A 25827-nucleotide genomic window follows, 5' to 3' on the forward strand; every position below is an offset into this window, starting at 1 on the left:
CAATAATTCATGAGCCCAACCCCTGTGATCTAAAAGAACACTCACTCCTTAACGACAGTGTGCATGTGTGTGTGTGTTTTTATCCAATATTCTGGGCTAAAGCTGGAGGTAATGGTGCCTCAGTACACACTGCTTAAATTCAAAATGTTGTTGGGTACGTACGTCTTGCCGATGGAGGTAAATGGAACCCAACAGCTCTTATTCCTGTAGCTGTGGCCTTACCATGTGCCTGCCTAACCACTCTCATCATAAGAGGGGAGCAGCCACAGGAATCAGAACATGCATCAGATTGGCTACAGACATTTCAAAATCTCAGCTGTAATGACCTAACACCCATACAGACGAAAGCACGCTCAAGCAAAAAGCTACGGATATGCTGTTTCTCGCTCTCTGTGTGGCTCTCTGTCTCCCTGACTCTCTCACCCTTTTCTCCTGCTTTCTCACTGACATGCACATGCACCCAGGCATCACCTGGCCTTCCCTGCAGCGTCCCGCATGGCACACTGCCCACAATCCCCTGAGTCCTGCAGGCTCATAAACATGGGTTCGATGTGGCAGGCAGCAGGTGGCCCGGCTACAAGGGTGCAGACATCTGTTTGCATGGAGGAATCTAATCAAGACCAGTGGAATCACTGTGCAGGGCACTTCACACATGGAGCTCAGGGAGAGAGCGCATGCGCTGTCCACAGAGTAGGAAAGGAGACCCCTTGTGGTCAAAAGTAGAACTGCAGCCCTGTAGAGCGCTCTTAATATCTGGGCAAATGTGTCCCTTGGAGTTACCTAGTTAATCAGTGCTTACTGAGAATTTAAAAGTTGTCCACTAAGGAAACACTTAGTTGTATAACCGATATAGATATTCAAGTGCAAAGATACCACTCTCAATCCTTGTGTGTGTTTATGTGTGTGTGTTATGCTAGCTTCTGTATGTTCTTTGCTCAACGTGGGTGTTCAAAAGCAGCAGCTGTGTCTCTCTGTGGAGTCGTTATTTGAGGACTTAATTGGAGAATCTTGGGCTGCTGGGTCCCTGCTGCCTTCTGTTTGTTTGAACTCTTTTTCTCCTGCTCACCATTTATTTCTTCCCCATAACATACACTTCCTCTGAGAACACAGTTTTTTCACATAGACCTCATACGTGTAAACAACCGAGGACTCTAATACCTGATAGGTTTTCGAACATAAAGCTTCCAGTCTCTCTGAGGCTATTAGAGAAAGACAAAGAGAAACACAAACTCATACCCTGTAATTCTAGACAATATAAGATCAGCCTAAGAATAAGAAAAAGCCCATTCTAGTGCCAGTATGCTGCTATTAGTTGCATTTTCTGTGCGTTCTCACATACCATCTCCATCCAAAAGCTTTGGTTATTTTAGATCCAAACTTCTGAGCACACATAGAATTTGGATTAGGGCCACATCAACCACAGCATGTTTCAGAAACCCAGAGCCCAGTCAGCTCTCACCTGTCAGCAGTTTTATAGCCAGGCTTCAGTCCAGAGGTGTTGTCAGGGGAGTGCTGGCGTGTGAGCTCGGGGCCCCTGCTCCGGTCCCCGGGAGGCCCCTGATAGAGAAGCGGAGCCTCCTGCAGTTTGGCTTTCTTCTCCTGAGGAGCCTCCTCGTTGCGCCTGAACGTGAACCCTCGGACGTCACTCAGGCCCGTGGCTCCTGGCCCCCCATAGAACCACGCCCCCGACTTGGTGAGGATTTCTTGTTGTTTTCGGCACAAGTTGCATACCCACATTACCTAACAGCAAAAAAGAAGAAAGAAGGTTAGCCAACGCCTTGGGTATTGATAGGCCTTCTTTATATTACTAGAGAACAAAAGCAGCAGTCAAGGTGGAAATACATAGCACAACATGAACAGTCAGGGAGTTGATCTAATAATGCTAATTAGCCAGTCTGTGTAGTGTTATATGGAGCTCTGGCTCTTTGGGGCACTGTACAGAGCAGCTACTGCTAGCTGCCACTGATTAACTGTCATGGTTTTGAACTACATGCCTCTTTCACATGAGATGAGGAAGTGTGGGAGGGGCCATTCATTAGTCCAGAGCCATGGGAAAGGTTTCCATAGAGACACCGAAGCCAGAAAGTCAGAATCAAGACCATGCGTTTATTTTCTTTCAGGACAATGCAATTAACACCAATTCCCATAACGAGCCATCAGGCTAAAAGAAAACGGTGATGAGGGCAGCAGTGTTTGTCTGGTGGGGCAACATTTCGCGAGCACCTCTGTGTGTAACACAGTCACGTACAGTGGATCAAATATGTTCAGGTACTGAAAGGGAAGCACCACAGACTGAACATTCACAGATTACCACGGAACACCACACTTTCTCTCCTAAAGCCCTCTTTTCACAGTAACAATAACAGAATACAGGCATATATAAAAAATAAATATTAAAAAAAAAAATCTACAAAGGATGTTTTAGCCAAAAGCAGAGTTAATGTATCTAACAATGAAGTTAGAGAAGAACAATTAGCATAATCTCTTTATCAAAGTGTTAACTATTTCCTATTAGCAGTAATGCATGGCAACATTAGTTTTATTTTGCAGATACAGACATGTAAGATGAGCGTGTTTTGGTGTGGCATATGGCATTACAGACCAAGACTCTCATTTTGGCAAAAAAGGCTAGTCTAAGCAAGATTGGAGACACCAGGGAAATTCCTCAAAACTGCGAATGTGACTAACAATAAATGAAAAGGTCTGAGGAATGACATCAAAATCATGTTAGTGCAGTTTTATTAGCATATAATTATATACCTGACAATTGATTATTAACATAAATCTCATTTGGGGGTAAAGTATCTCTTTAAGAGCTGCCAGAGAAAAGATAAAAATGTGCATATATGAGAGACAGAGAGAGAGAAAGATGTGCAGAGAGATGCATCTCTCCAGACTGACAGAGGTTAGTGTGGAATCAGGGCGTTGTATCTGGTGAAATGGGCCTCTACCACATAATCCAAGAACATAAAGGGATAAAATGCTTGACTAAGAGATTACAGAGATGTAGTTTTTGGTGACAACAGCATAAGCGGATTGTGCCCCAGTGAGAGCTGATCTTTATGATATCATGCCAATGCTGGGTGAAGGACTGAATTTAAGCTTATGGAGTTTGAATGTTTAACCTTTCCTGCCTTACATGATAAGCATATATGTGTGAAAAACGGGCTAGGCATGGCCATTCTTGAGATGCGCTCAGGCAGTCAGCCAAAAAGCTGGATAGGTGGGAACTTTTGGTTCTCTGTAGTCGACCAGCCAAGTAGTGAACATTACAGAGAATGACCTACTGCTTTCCTGTTAGTGACCGAAGGCTACACTGGTTTAACAGAGAATACCAAACTACACACCAGTGCATGGTCATCTTTTGTAACCTATGACCTTAAAGGCCCCACCCTCCAAGGGTCACAGCAGAGTCATCAACCCAACGCTTGCCAAACTCTAACACAGGACCTCTCCACATGGCCTGTGTTGCCATCATTACTCTGATCTCTTCATCTTCTCCCGGGTGCAGCCCAGATCTTTCAGCCACTACCAAGGTCCAGCCACGTCAGCCCTGACCCATTTTACCCTGCCACAATCACAATTAGCGTGGCTGCTCATCTCTGTCACTATCTGCCAGGGGTAATTAAACACACTGGAGCCCATAAACCACCCAGGCACCTTCTCTCCCTGTCCTGAACTTCTGATGCCACATTCATATTTTCCATCCGCAGGATAAACCAGAACACCCCTCAGATCGGTTCCAGAGTTTCCAAAATGGGGAGCAAGCATCCCAAGACGATCCTTGATCTTTTGAACTAGTAGTATATATATGCCTAGAAAGTCCAAGTGTGGAGAACCAAGGAGTAGCTCAAACTGAAAACCTTTCTAGAAATAGGATGCATAGGGGCTACCTGGGTTACGTGAGCATGAAGGTTACCCGGCTTACGTGAGCATGAAGGTTACCCGGCTTACGTGAGCATGAAGGTTACCCGGCTTACGTGAGCATGAAGGTTACCCGGCTTACGTGAGCATGAAGGTTACCCGGCTTACGTGAGCACGAAGGTTCCCCGGGTTATGTGAGCACGAAGGTTCCCCGGGTTACGTGAGCACGAAGGTTCCCCGGGTTACGTGAGCACGAAGGTTACCCAGGTTACGTGAGCATGAAGGTTACCTGGGTTACATGGGCGCCCCCAATGTGCAGAAGGTACACAGCCAGGAAGTGATGTAGAGTGGAAGCTTGTAGAGAAGGTATATGGGACAGAGCTGCACTACCACGGTTCTCCTCCCCCTCAGCTCTCGTCATCATTCCATTTCTCCTCGCCCCTCCCTTCTTGTCTCTTTGTCCTCCCAACTACTTCTCCTCCCTTTCACAGCTACCTCTTCCTGAGTTTGCACATTTCATAGTCATTGAACCCCAGTCCAAAAATAGACTCCTATAATGGAGGGCCACACACACACACACACACACCTGAAAGAAGAAACTCTTGTGCACTGCATTAACGGCTGATTTAGCCAATAAAGTGGAACCTGGTGTTTGACTATATTGGCAGATGTTGTTGCCCATCACATTTCACATGGTGCTGACGTGCTGTACGTGAGGTCGCTGTAAGTAAATTCAAATTTCACTTTAGCCTCCAGCTGATTCAAACTGGTTTTCAACATCACCCAGCACTGAGTAGGGATTGCCTAAATGCATTAGTCCTTAGGTTAATCCAGATCTGTTTCCTTTTTTATTTACTTTAATATTGGTGGGAACTCTCTTAAGATGCCATGTGCCATGTTCCTGCAGTGACAGGAAAGCTGCCATCTAGTCCAGAGATTCCCTGACCAGTTCCGAAAGACCTTGAAACAATCGTCCGTTAAGCTCAATTCCAGCCCCGATCACATCTGAAACAAGTAATCAAGAACAGGGAATTTTGCTGAGCCAGGTCTGGGAGGTGGACAAAAACGTAAAATCTCAGGAAATGCACGGGAACTGGGTGCGGAAGTATTGATCGCATCCTCAATTTAAAGGGCATTCAGTTTCTGACAAGTGGTTTAGCGCCCTCTTGTGGATATATAGCTATAGTACAACACTGTCATGGTCAAGCATAGGGGTAAGGTCACTGACACTGGCACACCGTAGTGGCTAGTTTTCCCAGAGTGAGTGAGCACTTCCAATCTGGAGCCAACAAGATTTTTAGACATCGCACTATTCACAGATTTATAGACCTGAACTAAATGAAGAAGAGAGCAATTTCGGAATCAGGCCTTGCAGGTCAAATCTTCATCTGTACTTTCACAAAATTGCTGGTTTAAGTCCTGAGCTTTTGTTATGGTGCATATGTGGCCACAATCACATCATAAGATAGCATACAGTTCAATTTAGTACTTAATCATATAGTTAGTAATAGGTCTAAACAATGAATATGAGTTAATCTGTGTCGATCAAATGTTGTAATGGCTTATAGATTTATGTTTATCGAACTATTCGACGAAATTAGCGCACTTTACCGTAGGCCTGTTTGAAACCGACTGTCACAAGCTACAACAAACCGACATGAGGAAGGTAAGGATTTAATGAACTTCTATTGTTGCAGACGATCCTTTTATGCTCGCATATGCCGCTTGCTTAGGCTAATGCTTGCTGATCCGACTGTTCATGCTAATAGATATGATGCATATTCGGGGGGGGGGGGGGGGGGGGGGGTGAGTGGCTGCAATCGACGTCTGATCTGAGATTTACAAAAGCAAATGGAAATACAAACCAGCATTGTGATGTTAATAGCAACTAAAAACCATCGTAATCAGAGATTAATGTTTACTGTGAAAAGATTAACAAATTGTTACCAAAATACAACATCTGCATTGGCTTTTATAAGTAAATATACTTTTATCCTGTGTCTGAATATACTGTAAGTTCAAAGTAAATCTCATTGGAGAAGAGGAGAACGTCTGGCCATGTGAGGACATTTCAGTATCTACCAGTCTTGACAAAGTTGTTTACCCATGATGGCAGCTTTCTTTCGCGTTCATATGAGAACAAATGTTAGTTTTATCAGAGATTCGTTTTATACGGTATATTGGAAAAATGTTTTCTCCTTTCAGCACCACAGACACTGCTTCTCTGGAGGAACACTAGCGTTAACGCTTTTCCACAGACCACGACGTGAAATGTTCAGACCTCCACTGGGTAAAACTTAACATTTTAGCAGATACAGATTCTTATCATAGGTCTAGCGACTACGAAAGAAATTCGTTGTTGAGATAAGAAAAGAAGTAATAAAAAGCAATAAAAAGATTAGTGCTAGAAAATGGGTCCTCGATAATAACAAGGCAGTGCGAAAACGTGTTTTCCGCCACACTATCACGCGATCTGTTCTCGTGACAAATGCATAAGCGCGTGGCTCTCCAGCGTCTGTGCACGAGAATCACTAAACGATCGTTAAACGCGTTCAAAGGACTCAAGGCCTGTAGTCTATAGAGGTTTATACTACCGCTCATAAATGTTGAGTCACTGCCATATGAAAAGGTTTTATTTGACTCATAGACATCCGATGTTTCACTCAGTTAAAGTGATTAACTGTATATTGTTATAACCATATATCATACTTTTTTCTCCCTTTTATTTAGTTTGATGAAATGTTTAAAACGAGTTTCCACAGTGCTGTCATTAAAATCGCCCTATGTATGTATTTGCAGCATTCGTTTTTTAATAATAGGCCTAACAACTCAACTTCTCTTGGGCTCTTATGTTCCGTGATACCATACTCATGAGGTGCTCTACACGCACACATGTCTGCAGTTCGTGCTGCTATGCACATTCTGGAGAATACAGGTCTGCAAGCTTGGATGTCAGCGAAAGAAGCGTGATGAAGGCGGTTCTTTTTTTCCGTCCAAGTTTTCAGTCTTCCCCCCACAACAGTGACCCAACCGCGGGGAAAGCGATCTTTGTCGTCCGAGACGGCATCAATATTTCCAGGTCGCGGTGTCTAGCGCGGCAAGCAGAGCTGTCGGACATTACACGAGGGAATACAATAGCCAAGCTGGGAAAGAAGCAAGGCCGTGCCTGTGTGAATCCATGACTAAGTGTTTGCTTAGCCTAAAAACGCGTGTTTCTTTAAAACAAATATATTTAAGCAAAGTAAACATAAACGTAGCTTCCGCAGGGGGACGGTTTGTATTCAGTACAATGCTGTTTTTCCTCTGGAGGGATTTTAAGGGCACAGAACAGCTGGTAAAATAGTGTCGGGCAAACCAGCATGTAACCTGTTTCACCGCACAGCCTCCGAGTTTGACCCCAGTACACACCGCTTAGCAGCTCCGGTAAATACGACCCCCAAAATGAGAGCTGAAGAGCGGGACCGGACACCAAGACTAGACCCCCCACCCCCCCACCCACACACACACACACACACACACACACACACACACACATCCCGTGACGAAATACGACACAACACAGAGTCGGACCGTTCAAACACATTCACACACAGCCTGTCACTACATGTCCCATTTACAACTGTGTATGCAACAAACTAAAACCTTGAGCCTTGACATGCTGTACCAAAGATTACAAGAGTCTGACCACAAAAAATACAATTCAAAACATAATAATATGACATGTAACATTACATTAGCATTACACTGAATTGTAAAGAAATAACTTGTCGATCTCAGCAGTAATCAAGTGCCACACTAACATGGCGTTAGGACCAGTGTCAGCTGGGAAGCCTTTTCCAACAAGAATGTTGAAACTTGCATATGGGCAAGAATTAGACATATACACCCCTCATGCAATATATTATAGGATATTTGTTCACTGTAGCACATAATGCGTTACACCCTATACCTGATTTTTCTGAACACTAGGTGGGTGTATTGAGTAGTCTACTCTGTGCTGAATGAGATGGGCTTCCAGGGAATTACCGTAACCCAGGAAACCAGCAAATGCTCGGGCTGAAACTCCACCTCCCAGATCCTCAACAGCACCATCTGGGACGAGAGCCACCCGACACTGTTGGCACTGTGGGGCGGCTCAGAGGGGCTGGCCGTATGCCGACACCAGCAGGTTACTAGAGCAGCTGTGCGGCTGTATTCTCACAGCCACAGGCAGACATTACACACCTGTGGTGCACAGCTGTGGTGAGGAAGGTGCACTAGATTATGTCACTGCAGTGCTAAAGCAGCCTAACTCCCGACGTAAACAACGTAAACAGTTCAGTAGGGGACACACCAAACGGACGCTGAAGAGCTAATGTCACCTATGAGTGAGCGCTGATCACCTTCAGTCAGCTCACTGTCGCCTGTCATTGTCCGCGTGTATTACACTCCGACACACCAAACAGGCCAGAGCTGATGAATGACACGCATGCATGTTCTACACCTGCGCAAAGGAAAGTAAAAGGAAAACTGCTGCTTCCTGAAGGTGCAGAATTCTTCTTCAGGGTATACAGAGACCTGAGTCATTCCCACCTGGTCTTAAGATCCGATTTTTTCCATTGGATACGTTAAAGTCATTGTAATGATAGATGTTCTTCCTGTTCTTGAGATAGTTAGCATGACAGAATTACTTTCCGCGTAAATATAATGTTAGCCTAGCACACTGCCTTGGTAGATCAAGCCACAGTGCAAAAAAACCAAATAAACTTTGTGCAGTTTATGTCCATTTCATCTTGTTTTGAATCAAATTTAGACTGAACAGCCAATCAGAGAAGTGCCTCGCAGCTGACCGCCAGCACCGACTCAACATGCACAGTCACTGAGAACAGCACTGACGAGGACCAACCAGAGCCAGTGTTGCACAACACATCACACCGAGTACAGGCGACCAACGCCATCCAGTGGCCTGATGCTGTCCGACAGCCAGTAGTTGGGTCAGTGTGTCCCTATCCAAAGACACCCAGAGAAACAGCATCTGCACTGTTAAAGCTATTGATCAACCAAATCAGTACAGATTCACTGTACTACAATACCGTACTCCTAACGTAACCAGAATCGCTGCACAACACCACTACACTGTTCTGTATTTATACATTTGCACAAGTTACATTACACTAATAATCGACTGTACCAAAAAAAATCAACCAAGGGGCAAGAGACTAGGAAGCAGATAACAGGAGGAAAGGCTCAGAATAGCCAACTAACAGCAGACAAAACTTGGCAAAGGCAGGGATACTGGGAACAGTATAACTACACAGATAAGTAGGTGGCAATGCCTAACAGACAAGCGAGGTGGAGCCGGTGTTTAGGAGGTTGGCAAATCGGAACGGCAAGGCCACAATGAGGAAGAGGGCTCGGAAAGAGGCGTGGGCCGGATGAGCCTGCCAAGACCCTGCTTCTCAGAGTCATGTCTCACTGTGTGGATGCAACACAATGTAACGGTGTGAACATTTGTAAACTTTGGTGAGAGGTTTAAGCCAGAACACACTGACACATGCCGCATGAATTCTGCTTTTCTTCTAGTTTCAAAACAGTATTCGGGATTGGCTGGTGGGTTCAGGGCACACGTGCGTTCTTTCCTGCACACAAAACAGGCACACACTTGCGTGGTTCTGTTTTTCAAACAAAAGCCGAAGCCGTTCAAAAGAGGGCAAAGACAGCCTTTCTGGTCACAGGCCACTGCCTGTTTATCAAAAAGAGAAAGAAGGAATATAGTTCCACCATGACAATCTTTAACCCTTGTTTCAAACCAATCGATGGGCTGTAAACATGGAGGAATTACACCATGTGATAAAAACACTGAGAAAGTCTGTGGGTAGAAATCAAAATTGCTCTTCATGACAGCATGTACACAGCTGTAAGTCAATATGGTATAAAACACTAACTTAAACGTTTGTCCCAATAAGCTAACACTGAATGAGCATCCCTGTTAACATCAGCTAGCATTAGAGGTTAGCATGAGATCATGCTAAATGACTGCACCTGACCCCACTCACTGATGGCAGCATTAGCATATGAATTCAAACTGTCCTTTCTCCATTTTCATGATGGAACCTTTCTGTATGTCCCCATACCTTCTCAAAACATTTCCCACAGGGCTTCTTTCCATAAACGTGGGTAATCAATTGATAGGAACAATCAAAAAGAAGGAAAAAAAGAAGGTAACCACTTTGTCCCGCTGTTCTGAATCCACGGGGGCGAAGAGAAAAGAGCAAAGTCTATGAGTGACACGTCGGCACAAACAAAAAAACATGTCTGCGCTGCTGTTTCAGAGCATAGAGCTCTCTGATGCAAAGTGTTCAGAAACCCACCTCAGACTAACTGGACCTTGAAAGGAGACATGGAACGGTTACACAAACTGATTGTTTCTGTGCTGATACACCTGTGTTCTTGGGCTTAGACAGCCTCGAGTCAGAGAAAAACAGCCATTGTGGCCCTCTTGTGGTCCAGAGCTGCATTGGCACCAGCAGGGTTCAGCTCAGGTGAAGGGCTCATTTTGATGAAAATGTACAAGTCCAGACATGCCTGCTACCAATAACTCAAGATACGCCAAGACAAGTAAAGAAGCAGAAATGGTGAACTATCAAAGCAAAATTAAATCTCATTTCTTTTGGTCATCATTTCTGAGCTGAAAAAGTGAGGCACCTAAATAGTGATATACCGATAACTATAAACAAACTAAATAATCATATTCTATAATGGAAACTTATGGTAGGTACACACCTGCTTGAGATCATGTTCACTGTTATATAGAGAAGTTAAACTGAAATGTGGCTTTAGTATCTAAAGGTCTGTTCTGGTAAAATCAGGCCTGGTGACAGTTTAGATCAGACATACAGTTGTATCCTGTATCAGACATACAGGAAGAGAAAATCAACGATTAGGTTGCCTGATTAAACAAAAGTCACATCATTCTCATACACAGTACACCAGAATTGGATTTCCTGTTACAAAGTGCATGTAATCTTTCAGGAAATGATTCCACGGTGCACCCATGAGAAATACCCAGGCCAGCCTGCCCACGTGGTCGTACCTTGTTGGAGCGGAGGGACACCCGTCCCCCACAACGAGCGCAGAACTTGGTCTGGCAGTATGAGCACGGATGGCCACAGCCGTCGGCGAACTTGGTCTTGTGGCAGATGCCGCAGGTGGGAACGTCAGCCTTCTGCTCCGGGGCAGACTGGACCTCCTCCCCCATCCTCTTCACCTGGTCCTTATACAACTCGAACTGCTGGTGCAGCTTCCTGCAAGGAACGCCACACGGCCCATCAGAACACCACCACTACCGAACAGTACTCATAATCCGCTGGGATAGAAGTACTTTGTCAAAATAGCAGTGGGCAAAATGTTAAGAAATGTATGCTATGCCAGCTGCCCACTTTATTAGAAATACCTACCTTTTATCCACACTCACCCGATGCCAGGTGTCCCTATAGGTGCATATTATGGGTTTACAATTAACGACTGTAGCTCATGCACAATTATTTACATGCATCATTTTTCAGTAGGACATGCCTGGGGGAGTGCCAAGCAGTAGCCAAACCCAATTCCACTTTCTCAGGTTCCCGGTCATTTAATGAATCATTTGCACCCGTGCTTCTATTTCAAGGCCAGGTGTAAGCTGACGCTGACCGTGCTCACGGTTCAAGGCTGTCATGGCCTTCAGCCGGTATGGTACAACCCTACTCTTGTCCTGAGGAGAGTTGGTCATAGTATAGCCCAATCATTTATTAATTTATTTGTTTATGACATTCTATATGTTTGCTGTTATTAAATACATATAATTTTCTTACAGTATTCTACTCATTTACAAATACAATAGCATTTTCCCATTACTGCCCATATGGGCCATTTCATACAGCAATACGCATACTTGATGCATACAGGTATTTCATTATATAAATGTCTAATATAAAGCACCAGGTATACGAAAAGTAACTAGTGTGAAATGTACATGCTAGCTTCATATTTATACCACATATAAGTGGTACATATGTGGTAACATATAGTGTTTTCATAGCCTTTTTGTATATGGGCAGCTAAGTAATACAGCAGCAATGAAAAGCTCATCGCTCCTTTAAACAATCTTTCATAGCAATGCCATCACAATTCCCAAGAACCTATTCATGACATTATGGGCTATAGCTAGTATTACTCATACAGAACAAAAACAGGATCAATCGCAGTGCAACTAGTAATCAGACCGTGAACCTGACTGACACCAGTACTATGTTCAGCATGAACGCACATGACTATTATGTAATAATAAAAATAATAGCGATAATAGACACACCAAGATAACTGACTCCTACGGAAAGCCAGGGCTGTCCATTTAACACTGCACACTACACATCTGAAACGACTCTCTTCACATGGAGCAAGGGGTCATTTCAGATACAAGGTGTCTTCACATTCCTTAGTCGTTGTTACGAACGCCAGGAATCGCACTCAATCCCACACTGCCACGCCTACCTCTTCCCACACATGCCTCCGATCTGGTTCGGCGGAATACTAGCGCACACCTGATCAATTTCCCTCATCACTGCTCCCTTACTTAAGTATTGCCAACCTGATGTTGCGTACCAGGTGGTTCAGTTACAGTTTTGTCTTCCTGGTTTTCGACTCCTGCCTGTGTTTCAGACCTCGTCTCCTGCCTGACCCCTGGACACCCCCACCCCCCCGACTCTGCCCCGTGTTTTCTACCTCGAACCAGCTGGACTACGAATACCTGCCTGACCCCTCTGATCTATTTGATTTCCCTAATCAAATCTCTTGCGATTGGATCCTCTTCCTTGTGTGTGTGCAATCATAACAGCTGTTCCTTCTTGCGTCACCGGTCAGAGTTTAAAGGTCAAGCAGAGGGAGTGGCACGTCTGTGACCCATATGCATTTTGTATGGCAGCTGCCAATCAGTTGCCTCTGCAGAAATCAAAGCTCGCCACACTATCCGAGGTCCCCCGCTTGAAACGGTTTTGGCCCCCACAGGATTTAGCAGGATGAATTATTGAGTGTCCCTGTCCCTTTCCCATGTGAACACTCATGGGTTTCTCTCACCAGAACCATTCTGTCCGTATAAGGCTTGACCATGTGACCATTACCTGTATAAACACAGGAAGCAGTCCCCTGGTTTTTATCTGTCATTGAAAGTCCACTTTGCTATGATTGATCTACTTGGTTAAGTTTATGACATGTTTTATAGGCGCAAAACAATTACAGTCACATAAAAAACCAGGACAAGGATCCCCAAATGAGGTAAAAAATAGAAAATCACTCTCCCTGTTATTCATCTATCAGACATCTAAAGTCACATTAGGGCTGCTGACCAATGAATGATGAAACTAATTCCTCCTCCCCTGCACAACCCTCCAAACTTCGCCACAGAGCATTTGACCACCTTTAGCATTCATCATGTGAACCACACAGCCAGCATAGAGGCAATCTCGTTCCCGCCTACACTGCACTATCCCCAAGACACATCTGTCCCGCCCCCTGCCCCACCCACCACCTTCAACATCCTCCACCCCTGACCCGAACGTGACCTAGTGTGATCCACAGGCCAGGCAGTAGGCAGGGCCAGACAGCGGTCTCGGGCAGCGTGGCATACACCTGCAGCATACGGCCTGCAAGGTAACCACACGCTGCGTTCCTGTCTCGCAACAAACCGCACCTGCCGCGCCCCTCGGCTAACGCCGCAGTCAGAGAAGTCCGGCGGTAACCCGAGCCAAGCAGTTCAATATTGGCTCCTCATACGACTGACAGCAGCATGATGCAGGGACTGGACCTTAAGCTGATGTTTACGCCCCTTCCACAGGTTTGCATATGTTTACTAGAAACCCATATACAGTGTAGGTCCTACATTATATATAGACATTACATAATGTATGAGGTATTATGTAGTTGCTGCCTTTTCCTCTGGTCTAGGAATTGTTTGGGGCAGGGTTTGTTTGCACCTCACATATGCATTCAAGAGCAGTGTGGCTCTGAAAGTACCTACTTAAGTATACAGTGCATTGCAAGAGGATTCAATACCATTAAAGTCATCAGTTTGACTTAATTTTATTGCAAAAGCAATATGCTCTTATAGTCCATTTTCAAAGACAACATTTATTATTTGTTGGTGTATTTTAAACGAATTAAAGGTGGGAAATTGCAGCAAAGTATACATACTCATGACCTTCAGAGTAGTACTTGGTGTTAAAACAGCTTTCAGCCTGCCAAGGTACATTTCTACCACCTATCGCTCACTGTTTGAGAATAAGACTCTTCACTCGATCTTCCTGGCAGATTTGCTCCAGGTTCTTCAGGCTGGTTGGATGGCGTCTGTAGACTGCAGTTCTCCTAGAGTGCCACAGACTCTTGATTGTACTGAGATCTGGATCTTGACTTGGCTATTTTGGAACATTCGTCTTTTCACTGTTCAAGTGCTCCTGTGCTGTGTTTTGGCTTTGTGCCTGCTGAAAGGTGAAGTTTCTGCTAAGCTTTAGTTTTTTTGCAGACTGAAGCAAGTTGTCTTTCAGTGTCTCCCTGTATTTTGTCTGTCTGTCCTTCAGTTTTAACAAGGTGCCCAGTCCCCACTGAGGGAAATCATCTCCCCAACATGACACTGCTACCCCAGGACACTGCTGGGAAGGATTTTGTTGAGGAGTTGGCAGTGGTAGTTTGCCACCTCTTATAGCATTTTGAATTTCAGACAAAAACCTCCATTTTTGCCTCATCTGATCACAAAACGTTATCCATTTTTATTATTTCTATACAGACCAGTTGTATGCGGAACTCTTGAATTTGTTGTCTGGTGCACCTTGATTTCAGTGTCAACCACTGAACTCTATAGCTCAGTCAAAGTGATTGTTGGCCTCTCTATGACTTTGGCTCGTCTAGACTTTGTCTGGGTGCCTATCTCTTTAGAATGCTCTTTGGTTTTAATTTTCACAGCTTTTCTGTAGATTCACAGTGGGGTTTGGATCAAAGGGGGTCTTTTACCCTGAAAAGGTTAATGATTCACAGGCGGTCCTTATTAGAGCACTCAGAGCTTCCGCGGCATAGGAGCTGAATACGTAAGCAAACATAATTGTGCAGTTTACTCATAGAATATTTTCTAACATAAAATAACAGTAAATGAATGAATTTTGAGGGCCTGTTTTTTAAAATAAATTTTTAAAGGTGGTTTAATACTTTTGCAAGGCACTGTATGCTATATTACATTTCTTTTTAAACTTTAACAGATAACAGAAATATTGGACTTCAACTCTGCCTTAAAAAGGTGAACTGTCAGTTATAGATATAAACTGTATGCTTGGTAGTGTAGTTTTTGCTCAGAAGGGACATGGACGCAGGCTTCTGTTTGTACTTACGTTTCCGGCTCCTTCGGAAGTTCAGTTTGGGGCTCATTTTGAGGCTTTGTCTGTGGCTGAAGAACATTATTAACCAGCTCGGTGATCCCGCTAAAGGGACCTTTGAACCACCTGCACAGACAAGCAGGAGAACAGCAAGGCTGGCTGTCAGGGGAAGGAGACGCGAGGGGTTGACGCCACGAGTTGGAATAACCGTCATTAGTGCAGCTACACTGCAGCACACATTACTGTGGGGTAGACAGGAAGGCAGCCAGGAGCTACAAAGAACAAAAATCTGAGGCACATCAACAATGCTCACACCAGAAAGGGGGGGGGGGGGGGGGGAGAGAGAGAATGTGAGAGAGACAGAAATAGAAGGAAAAACAGAAAAGAAAGAGGAGAGAAATTGAGAGGAGGATGGGAGATAAAGCGGAAGAGAAACAGACAGACAGGAGACAGAGGGAGAGACAGAGAGAGATGGGGGGGGGGGGGAGATTAAAGGAGGCAGGTAGCACCTGTATAATCAAGGTGTCATCAAACAACCAGACACATTACGGCCATATGTCACACAGAGGAAGAGAGATCAAACACAGCATCTCTCTGCGACTAACAGCCGGCCGAGAAGCGGGTAAAGCAGAACGGATGCATCCAGCGTCCGACTGGATGAAGTAAGAGGCAGTCACCAGCTCTCTTACGCAGCGAATAAAAAAGCAACGGCAAACCATAGCCAGCCAATCACCAGAGAGAGGAGGGAGAAAGAGCTGCCAGTCACGGAGGAAGCCACACAAAGAAAGAGACGTATGGTGCAAAGACCAGAGGGGCAGCGGTTCAAAACCTGGAACCTCTCTGAGATAAAAGATACTTACTGTGGTGATTGAGACTTTGGTTCCTCTTTAACCCTAAGAATAAAAAATGACCAACTCAGTGGGAAAATAACAGCAGAATAATAAAAATGAATGATTAAGGTTACTTTTTTTTTTTTAGCTTGTTTTCTTGTTTCTGAGGTTAAATGAAAAGATTAAGATAAACATTAGCATGACAGTATTACAATAAAATGATTACAAATGCAATCCAGTATCAGCATTAAAATGCATTACAAAACATGCAGAAAATATGTATATCAATTGAAATAGCAAAAGTGGATTAGGTGAGATTTCAACATGAGTTAAAAAAACAATTAAAATACTAAACAAATTTAAAACAAAATTAAGATCACACAAATTAAACCAATAATGTTATTAAATAGCATCATCCCAGGAGACAAAGATCTCATCACCTCTGCAACCACTCATATCACCCAAAACATGTCGTCTTTTAGGTTATAAACCTCACATAAATGGAGACTATGTGACTATAAAGTTTTACAGAATTCAGTCATTTTTAAGAGACTTCATTGCTATCTTCTAAACACCAAGCCAGGAGTACTTTATGTGACAAATAAGACCATTCAAAGAGCCCTAAATTTACAACCCAACACAGCAATACTCCATAAAGTATACTAATTAGCTTAAAACATTAAAGAGAGCATTACTGATAAAAGCACTTCATTTGGAAGTTAGCGCATGGGTCAAAGTTCCAGAGAGTTCTCTCACATCATTCCGAAAGCGAGTTGAATCATTGCAGCGATACTGCAGGGTTACATGGATACAGGGTCTCACTCTAAGCTCCACAAGAACCTCAAAGCCTTGAGAAGTCTACGTGAACCCCCAGGAGGTGATAAAACTGCACCATCTGTGCACGTCTCCTGCCAGGTTCCAGCGTCGGCCACAAGCAGCTTCGTTAAACACGCGTGATCTGGAGCAGAGCCTTCCAGAACTGCCTTTCTCTGCCGAAAGACTGCCATTTGATATGGTGGCGCAGGGTAAGCAGTGCCCACTAATGGACAAAGGGAGTGCATGTCTCTTGAACCTAAGTTTGGGACTGCTGAGTCTAGTGAGGGAAAGTCCCCAGTGACGCTGACCTTCCATCAAATGGAGTTACAATATAAGCGGAGTCCGGAATGGAGAGAGGCGGCGATAATAGTGATCTACTCACAGACGTTGCCCTGAAAGTCTGTTAGTACGCTCTAAAAACGGAGCACGCCCCTCAGTTCCCACGCACCAGAGGAGTTAGAGCCCGCAGAGAGCTCGCCATGACAGTTACACCACAGTCTGCCACATGGAAGCGGGGAACTGAGAAAGAACATTAATTTCAGCTAAACTGAGCTTTTCCTCAGCTCTTTCTATAGGTAAGACACTCGAAACCTCACAGGCAGCTAATACAATGGTTGAATAAGGGGCAATGTTACAGTCATGGTTATAATTCCAAACTGTATATGCTGGTTTGAGAAGAAGAACCTTCCTTTATTAGAAGCCAGCTTGGCCAGGCAGGCGCAGACCCACGGCATTTAAAACAGTCCAAAGCAGTACCTCTGGGAAAAAGCCAGATGTGATAATTCATGCTCTTGAATTCTTTATTGTGTGTGAAAACCCACCTATGGCAGAACATGTGGAAGCAGAGTCATCAACACCCCCCCCCCCAAACACAAACACAAACACACACACCACACCAAACCAAACAGACGTCACCATCATCACCATTGTCATCACTGTTAGCATCAGAATTTTAACGAGTCCAAAAGAAGGTGTAGACTACTAATATCTTCACAGAGATACTAATATCTTCATAGAGATACTAAAATCTTCATAGAGATCTCTCGCTCTCTTTCTCTTCAGTCGAACAGCCTGTTCAAAAAACAAGGTGGTATAGTTATGTGCAAAATAATACCAGTGTGTTTAAAATAATTGAGAAAAAGTTCAATCCTCATAATATTTATTTTCATATACACAAAAGCACTGGGAGCACTGCACATTCAATTCCAAATGAAAACATGAACGAAATATCAATTTTAAACTGAAAATGAAGAAAAAACAATAATGGGCTTTTAAAAAAATAGCAGTGTCTTAATTTTCATTTACAAACTCGAATATTTACAGTATAAACTGAAAGTTGTTTACAGATTTAGCTTTTCTGTTGATCACTGAACTAATATTTAGTTGTATAACCTTTATTTCTGATAACTGCTTTATATCTATGTGGCATGGAGTCAACTAACATCTGACACCTGCGAACAGATATTCCAGCCCAAGATGATGGGACTACATTCCACAGTTCTTCTGCATTCTTGGGTTTTGCATCAAAAACTGCATTTCTGATGTCACTCCACAAATTCTCAATCGGATTGAGGTCTGGGGATTGGGCTGGCCACTTCATAACATCAATCTTGTTGGTCTGAAACCAGGATGTTGCCTGCTTGCTGGTGTGTTTGTGGTCATTGTACTGCTGAAACACCCATTTCAAGGGCGTTTCTTCTTCAGCATAAGGCAACATGGCCTCTTCCAGTATTTTGATATAGTCAAACCGGTGCATGGTGCCTGGTATGCGATAAATGGGTCAGACTCCAAAGTATAAGAAACATCCCCAAACCATTATGCTTGCACCTCCATGTTTTACAGTCTTCATAGTGTACTGTGGCTTGAATTCAGTGTTTATTGGTTGTCTCACAAACTCTCTGCAGCCTTTAGACCCAATAAGAACAATCTTGCTCTCGTCTGTCCATAGAATGTTGCGCCACTTCTCTTTAGGCCAGTCAATGTGTTCTTTGGCAAACTATAACCTTTTCAACACATCTCTTTTTCAGCAATGGTACTTTACAAGGGTTTCTTACAAATAGTTTGGCTTCACGTAGGCATCTTCTGATTGTTGCAGTACTCACAGGTAACTGAAGATCTTCTTTGATTTCCCTGGAGCTGATCACTGGATGCTTCTTTGCCATTCTTGTTATTCTATGATCTATGTGGATGGTAGTATTTCTTTTCCTACCATGTGTTTTGGGTTTTGCTTGCCATTTTAAAGCATTTGAGATCATTTAAGCTGAGCAGCCAATTTTCTGCACTTCTTTTTATGTTTTTCCCTCTCCAATCAACTTCTTGATCAAAGTTCTTTCTCCTTCAGTACAATGTCTGGAATGACCCATTTTACGCACTGAGCAAGGGCTAAAACTAGCAGGTTTTCTTTAAATAAGGGCCATAAATGGCACCTGTTTCTTCATAGAATGAATGACCTCACTAATTGAACTCCTCACTGCTATTAATTTGAACACGCCCCTCTTATTAAATTATTCAATTACACCCAATTAGCAGCATGCATGTCATGACTGTTGATTCTATTGGTCGCCCATTACTCGGCTACACCTAGTCATGAATTTATTCCCATGTTGTATCATCATTTCTGCCAAAATCAGTAATTAAATACATTAGTGATGTTAGACTGCTATTATTTTGCACATAACTGTATATACCAGCACTTTAAATTTTTTTTTTTCAAAGTTTAATATTATTGAATGCATGGTCCTAAATTGTGAGGACAAGCAAAGCTTGGTTTGTATATGAGATGAAAAGGTTACACATTTGCGGTTGCACGCTAAGGAGTCAAACAACCATCCGCGGAGGATTACAGGTAACTGGAGCTAGCCAACAAGCTCTTGAGGAACCACAGAGAGTGGCAGAGAACATCAAAGCTAAGATCCCGTGGGACCTGCGGATTCAGACAGACAAGCGTGCTGTGGCGAACCAACCAGACACGGTGAAGATCCAGAAGCAGCCGTGGTGACAAACGTGGCAGTCCCAAGTGATGCAAACGTCCGGCGGAGGGAACGTGAAGATAAAAAAAAATCCCAGAGACTGAACGAAGACATAGAGAGAATGTAGAAGGTTGAGACCAAGGTTGTCTCAGTGGTGATAGGGGCATGTGGGGCTGTGACCACTAAGCTGGTGGAGTGGCTTTAATACATCCCAGGAATGGAAACATCAATCAGTCTAGAAGCGTGCAATTCTAGGAACAGCTAAAATACCGCACCACACCCTCAAACTCCCAGGCCTCTGGTAGAAGCCCGAGTGTGAGGAAAAAAGATAAACGACCACCCACTGGAAGGGTGAGACTTTATTTTTTAATATTTTTTAATATTTTATAAACATAAGAGAGAAAGAGTGTTGGTAAAAATTGCAGTGTAGTACACAAGGTTCCCAGAGAAAAAAGGACTTTCAAAAGCACTTTGTTTATATATGTATAAACATGACAGGGTGTGGAAAAGTGGAAGGAGAGGGTTTTTGTGTCCTCCCTGGGGAGTATTTTAGGTTTAGCACTGGAATATTTCTTTAACCGAATCTGCCTGTAATCATCTTGATCAGAAATCTCTACAGGGCCTCCACATCCTGATATCACTTATTCTACAGGGCCCAAGAGTGACTGTGCTAGTGATTAAACTATAACAAAGCTATGGGTAGTGTGGTCAAAGCCAGGCGGTAGGCCTCCTAAAAGCCAGGAGATGTGTCTTTAAAAACCATGAGCCCTGCTTACATTCAAATGTCCACCCTTCCATCCAGTGAAAATCCAGTGAAACCTGCAATAACTGCATGCCAGTCGTATTCAATAGTGCGCTTCCACAGGCGGCGAGCGATGCCAATTCCTTGAATTCAAGTGCTACATAATGAAAAAAAAAAATGACAGAGAGAGGTTAGCACACCCTTTTAGTGAGATTGGTGCAATTCCCTTTCAGTTGGTAACAAGAGATTCCACCCTGTGTTGTGTGTCTCTGTTACACTGGATCATCTCTCTCTCTCTCTCTCTCTCTCTCTCTCTCTCTCTCTCTCTCTCACTCTCTCTCTCTCTCTCAGCCAGCAGGACTGGGGGTTGGGGGGGGGCGTCCTGTTACGTAACGCTGAATCGTAGCATGCCAGTGTAGGACATAATTACTCTGCAATTACAGTTTCAAGTGTGCCAGTCCTGGCTGGTCACGAGAGCTCTAAACCAGGCACCAGTGTCCCACACACTCCCTGGATGGAGGCAGGGCCCAGGTTTGCATATGCAACATACACGTAATATCATACGCACATGTCTTTGTGTCCGTGCCTACGTGTGTGTGTGTGTGTGTGTGTGTGTGTGTGTGTGTGTGTGTGTGTGTGTGTGTGTGTGTGTGTGTGTGTGTGTGTGTGTGTGTGTGTGTGTGTGTGTGTGTGTGAGACAGGTGGCAGCAACACTAAAGGAAATGAGCCGTTTTATGAATGTAAATATCATGTGGGCAGGTGTGTGTGTGTGATTGCAGAACCCAGGCAGAAGCAGCTATAGCCCTAAACAAGTTAGAACCAGTCTAGGTGCTCGACTAAAACATCACCGACCACAAAGCAGCAGAGATTATCCCCCCAACCCAACACACAAGCACACACCTACAGACACACACACACACAGAATAAAAGGGAAAGAAACCCAAAATTGTCCCTTCGTTTAAGACAACACAGCCCTGTTCATTGTCTTCTGGGGACAACATGAACACCTCTCTCCTCATCTTCCTCTATAAGGAAATTAGTGGAAACATTTGTCTTTTTAACCCAGTCCCCAACAATCTCCCCTAACCCAAGAAAGAGTGAGGTTACCATCAGGTTTCCAACCTGGCATATTTGCTCAAATGGGGTGAGATCTGCCTGAACCATGCAGAAACGTGTTTGCATACACAGCAGTCTTGGGATGCTGTACTTAAACTCATCAGACAAGGAAGAACACTGAATATAACATGTGAACCCAGGTCACAATCATCAGGGCTGTCACTGACCTCTGCACCACGCAGCCATGCTGGCATGGACAGATGTACACACATACATATGTTTTTGTACCCTGTCAGCAGGTGAAACAAGCATTACATATATACTGCCTTATATATATGTATCGATATAAATATTTAAACATATTTAATGTGTAGAAATTGTAAACAGCTGCATAAATTGAAAATATCCCTTTAATTTCTTTGGATTCCCTACATGGGACATTTGTGTCTTAAATGTCATAACACAACACACACAGCCACAGAGACTCTCTGTCTCTCTCTCACACACACACACACACACACACACACACACACACACACACACACACACACACACACACACACACACACACACACACACACACACACACACACACACACAGTTCTGGCTGTCCCTCACATGCAGGTGTTCAGGTCTCAGTGTCACAGGCTGTAATAAGGAGCAAACTATGTATACCGTGCACCAATCAGCGGACATTCTAATCCACGTCACTGCCGTCAATCAAGCTGACATGGCCCCTCCCCCTCCCCTACTCCCAGCTGTACTGAAGCTGAACAAACAATCCAACCACAGGCAATCTGAGCACAGAGCACTGAAACCATACATGATGGTCAAACAGTTGACTGGAGGACAACACCTCCTGTAGTATCATGCAGACCACACCCCATAACTGTGTTTTGGTTGTGTGTGTCAGTTATTCCTGCAGTGCTCTATTTTAGCTTGTAACTTTAATTTGTCCTTTTTTCTCGGTTAATTCGTTTTTTGCGTGTTTCATTATTTACATTGCATTTTCTTAGTTTATACTCTTGTTTGTAAAGTGCCTTGTGTGTACAGAAAATGTGCTACATAAATACACTTGCCTGTCTCTGCTGTTTTGGTGGTCCCAATCAATTTAGGTGGCGCTTGTCAGCTGTGAAAGCCTACTGCCTAACACACGCCGGCATGCCTCCCTGGGAGGCACAGACGAAAACAGTGGCGCTGTAGAAATGTGCGGCGTTGCTGTGGGTACCTTGCGGTGTTAGCACTGCCAAAGTGAGAACTCTGAGCCACAGGGGGCCGTACCATGCCCCGCTCAAATGGAGACACAGCCTCAGAGACTACACAGATGGGGCTTCCAGACCGGCTGGCTTAGGCAAAACTCGGGCCCAGGCCCCGATAATCTGCTGGTTCACCATAAAAATAGCCCTCCTGGCTAGCTGTCAGCCTCCTTTGCGATACTATTGCTCGGTCAGTGGAGTGCAGAAACATCCAGGGCCCAGAACAACCAGAGCCACGGGTAGAGTTAAGAGGAAGGAGAGCGCGAGAGTTCGGCCCAGGAGAAGGAACAACAGCGGGCCCTCCGAAAGTGCAGGGCGACGGCATGGCGCACGACAGCGTGAGCTGAAATCACGAGGGAAAGGCCATTTCGGAGGAAATGGCGCTCTATCCAAGCCGGGCCAGTTCCCGTAAAGCTGTTGCGTGCTGTGTATTCGTTCACCCTACGAGAGTAGTGACCTGCGGGCATCCGGCCACGCAAACGCCAGCTCTTATTAAAAATGTACATGCCCTGTGCACGGCTGTGCTGGCGAAACACAACGCACCGTCAGCTGGCGCTTTTGTTTACGGTTTAAAGAGCTGCCAAAGCCCGTGGGGAAGTGCATTATATTAGTAGCCCAGTAGCATGTATACTTAAAACAAAACATTAAGCTAATGCACCTCGCCCTGGGAGAGCTCTGTTGGGCTGGATTGTGCAGGGCTGAGATGTGATTGGACATCAGTCGAACGCATGAAGATGTTAGGGAAGAAGAATGAGATACAGGCTGCCAGTGCACTGCAGGTGACTTCTGTCGAGTTACATCACAGTTAATGGCTATTGCCTGCTACAGTGAAGGTGTGTATGTGTGTGTGTATTTGTGTTTGCGCATGTGTTTATGTCGCTCCTGAGCACATCAGCTGAAATAACAAGGCTCATGCCTTGAAAGTCATATGGTTTTTCTTTACAGGAAAACACATTCAACTTTCGTGATTCCCCAGAAACATGCAGCTTTGAGTAGTTTGTAAATAACCCTCACAGTGCCTGCTTTACCCGAAAAGGTAGGAAGACAGGCTTTACAGCTATTTTTGGCTTCAGACATCACCACAGCTGAGGGTATTCAGCAAGTTGTAAATCTTATCTGGCGATGCCAGATTCTCTCCGTCTGTCACTGTGCCAGGGAGCATCTTAATGCAACATTTCCTGCTCCTTCCGCTGAAACGGCGAGTATTTTGCTCTCTGCACCATGGGACCGCCTGTCAGCTCTGTCGCTCTCACTGTGCCGAGAGACACAGGCTTCGCCGGGGGCCGAGTTGTCCGAGGCCCCTCGGGTCCTGCGTGCGGAAGGCTCAAAAGGAACCGACCCTGCCTGCGCCCCTGACCTCGCTCCCTTCTCTCCGGCTCCTCTCCCCTCTTCCCTGTTAATGGTAACAATGGTGTCGCTCCGGCACACAGCAGCACACGGCAGATGACCTTTCGCAGGCCTTCTGGCCATTCCTAGGTGACCTCCTGCTCAAGCAGCCGTCACCAAATGATGCCCGGGGGCACAGTCCCACACCAGCAGCATGGGCCATGTGGCAGAAAGCACCATTCTCTCTCTGGCAGCTGCTTAGCCTCGTTGTTATAGACAAAGCATTTAATAGCTACAGCTAGAGCTTTTAGTAGCTTCAGGTAGAGCAGTCAGGGGTTACAACGAAAGCATTTAATAGCTACAGCTAGAGCACTGAGCAGTTAGAACTAGAGAATTTAGTAGCTAGAGCATTTAGTGGCTACTGCTCTAGCATTTAGCATATACAGTCAGAGGATTTAATAGTTACAGCTAGAGTATTTAGTAATTACAGCTTGACTAACACAATAGTATGTTAATAATATGTTAATTAAATACCTAAAATACATAAAAACATAAATAAATAAAATAGCTCAGCATGGGTATTTGGCATGCACAGACGTTCATTTGCATTTCACATATCTTTCAGGAAGCACGTTTTCCACACATGCTCTTTCGATCTGCTTCCTGAAACGGACGTGGAATGCAAACGAACTCCTGCACCTGCCAGAGACCCAGGTCCAGAATCCGGGATCAGGCACCGTGAGGACAAAGCTCACATTACTAGGACCTTTCCCTACTGAGTACAAGCTAGCAAACTGGTGTTAAGAATGGACAGGTGGCATGCCTGATTTGCAACTTATGAAAATGCCCCAGGAAAGCTAATGAAGGGAAACACCTTCAGCATCCCTTAAAGTCAATGACAGACAACTGGAGTACAACTATTTGACTGAGCGTCAACTAAATCATCAAGCAAACAACAAAATGTAGGAAATATGAGAATATGATTAAAAATACACATTAAAAACGTCTCAGCACAAAGGAATGGTTAAGGCAACCCTACAGCACTTATTCCAGTATTTTGACATGTCTACAAGCTGCTCAGTATTTTTGGGTCTCTACGACTATGCTGAAAGGCTCTTAGGTAATAGTACGGCCTGTGCACCAGGAATCTCCAGATGCCCTAACCATAGATGCCCTAACACTGACATCCCAGCAGCTCAGGTGGCAGCCTAGTCACCAGAAATGTCCGTTTCCATTCGTGGGACTTCATCTGACTGTGCAAATAACTGGACAAGCAGTTCACAAACACGCAGCAGTTTTGCGCTGTGAAGCAGCCATGTCGTCCAGCTCTGGCCCGAGCACTGACATGCATCGAGCTGTATTTACGCACAAGCTATACATGGCGCATTTCGGGTTCTGTGCAGTCATCCGCCCCATGCGTTGCTCCACACACTAATAGGGTTTGGTCACTTTAACCACAAGCTCCGCAACACAACAGCTCAGAGGGTGGGCAGAGGCACTGAAGATGCAATGGTCACAACCTCTGCTTCTCGTCTAATCGAACCTCAGGGCCAGACCACACTCGAAGAGTCATCATGCACTGGACCGAGAGGA

General features: G+C 44.6%; 1 protein-coding gene across 1 annotated transcript in view; it reads right to left on the reverse strand.

Moving 5' to 3' along the window:
• LOC113577058 (regulating synaptic membrane exocytosis protein 2-like) overlaps positions 1–25827 on the reverse strand; it is a gene marked incomplete at its 3' end in the record, with an annotated part of 53506 nt that overhangs the window by 24317 nt on the left and 3362 nt on the right. Inside the window, exons 3-6 of the mRNA XM_027009511.2 lie at positions 16100–16132; positions 15255–15365; positions 10937–11147; positions 1460–1740 (exon numbers count right to left, since the gene is read on the reverse strand). Of these exons, the coding sequence (XP_026865312.2) occupies positions 1460–1740; positions 10937–11147; positions 15255–15365; positions 16100–16132 (636 nt within the window). The remainder of the gene's footprint in view (positions 1–1459; positions 1741–10936; positions 11148–15254; positions 15366–16099; positions 16133–25827) is intronic.

The sequence above is a fragment of the Electrophorus electricus genome, chromosome 5, assembly GCF_013358815.1.
Source record: "Electrophorus electricus isolate fEleEle1 chromosome 5, fEleEle1.pri, whole genome shotgun sequence".
Classification (NCBI taxonomy): Eukaryota; Metazoa; Chordata; class Actinopteri; order Gymnotiformes; family Gymnotidae; genus Electrophorus; species Electrophorus electricus.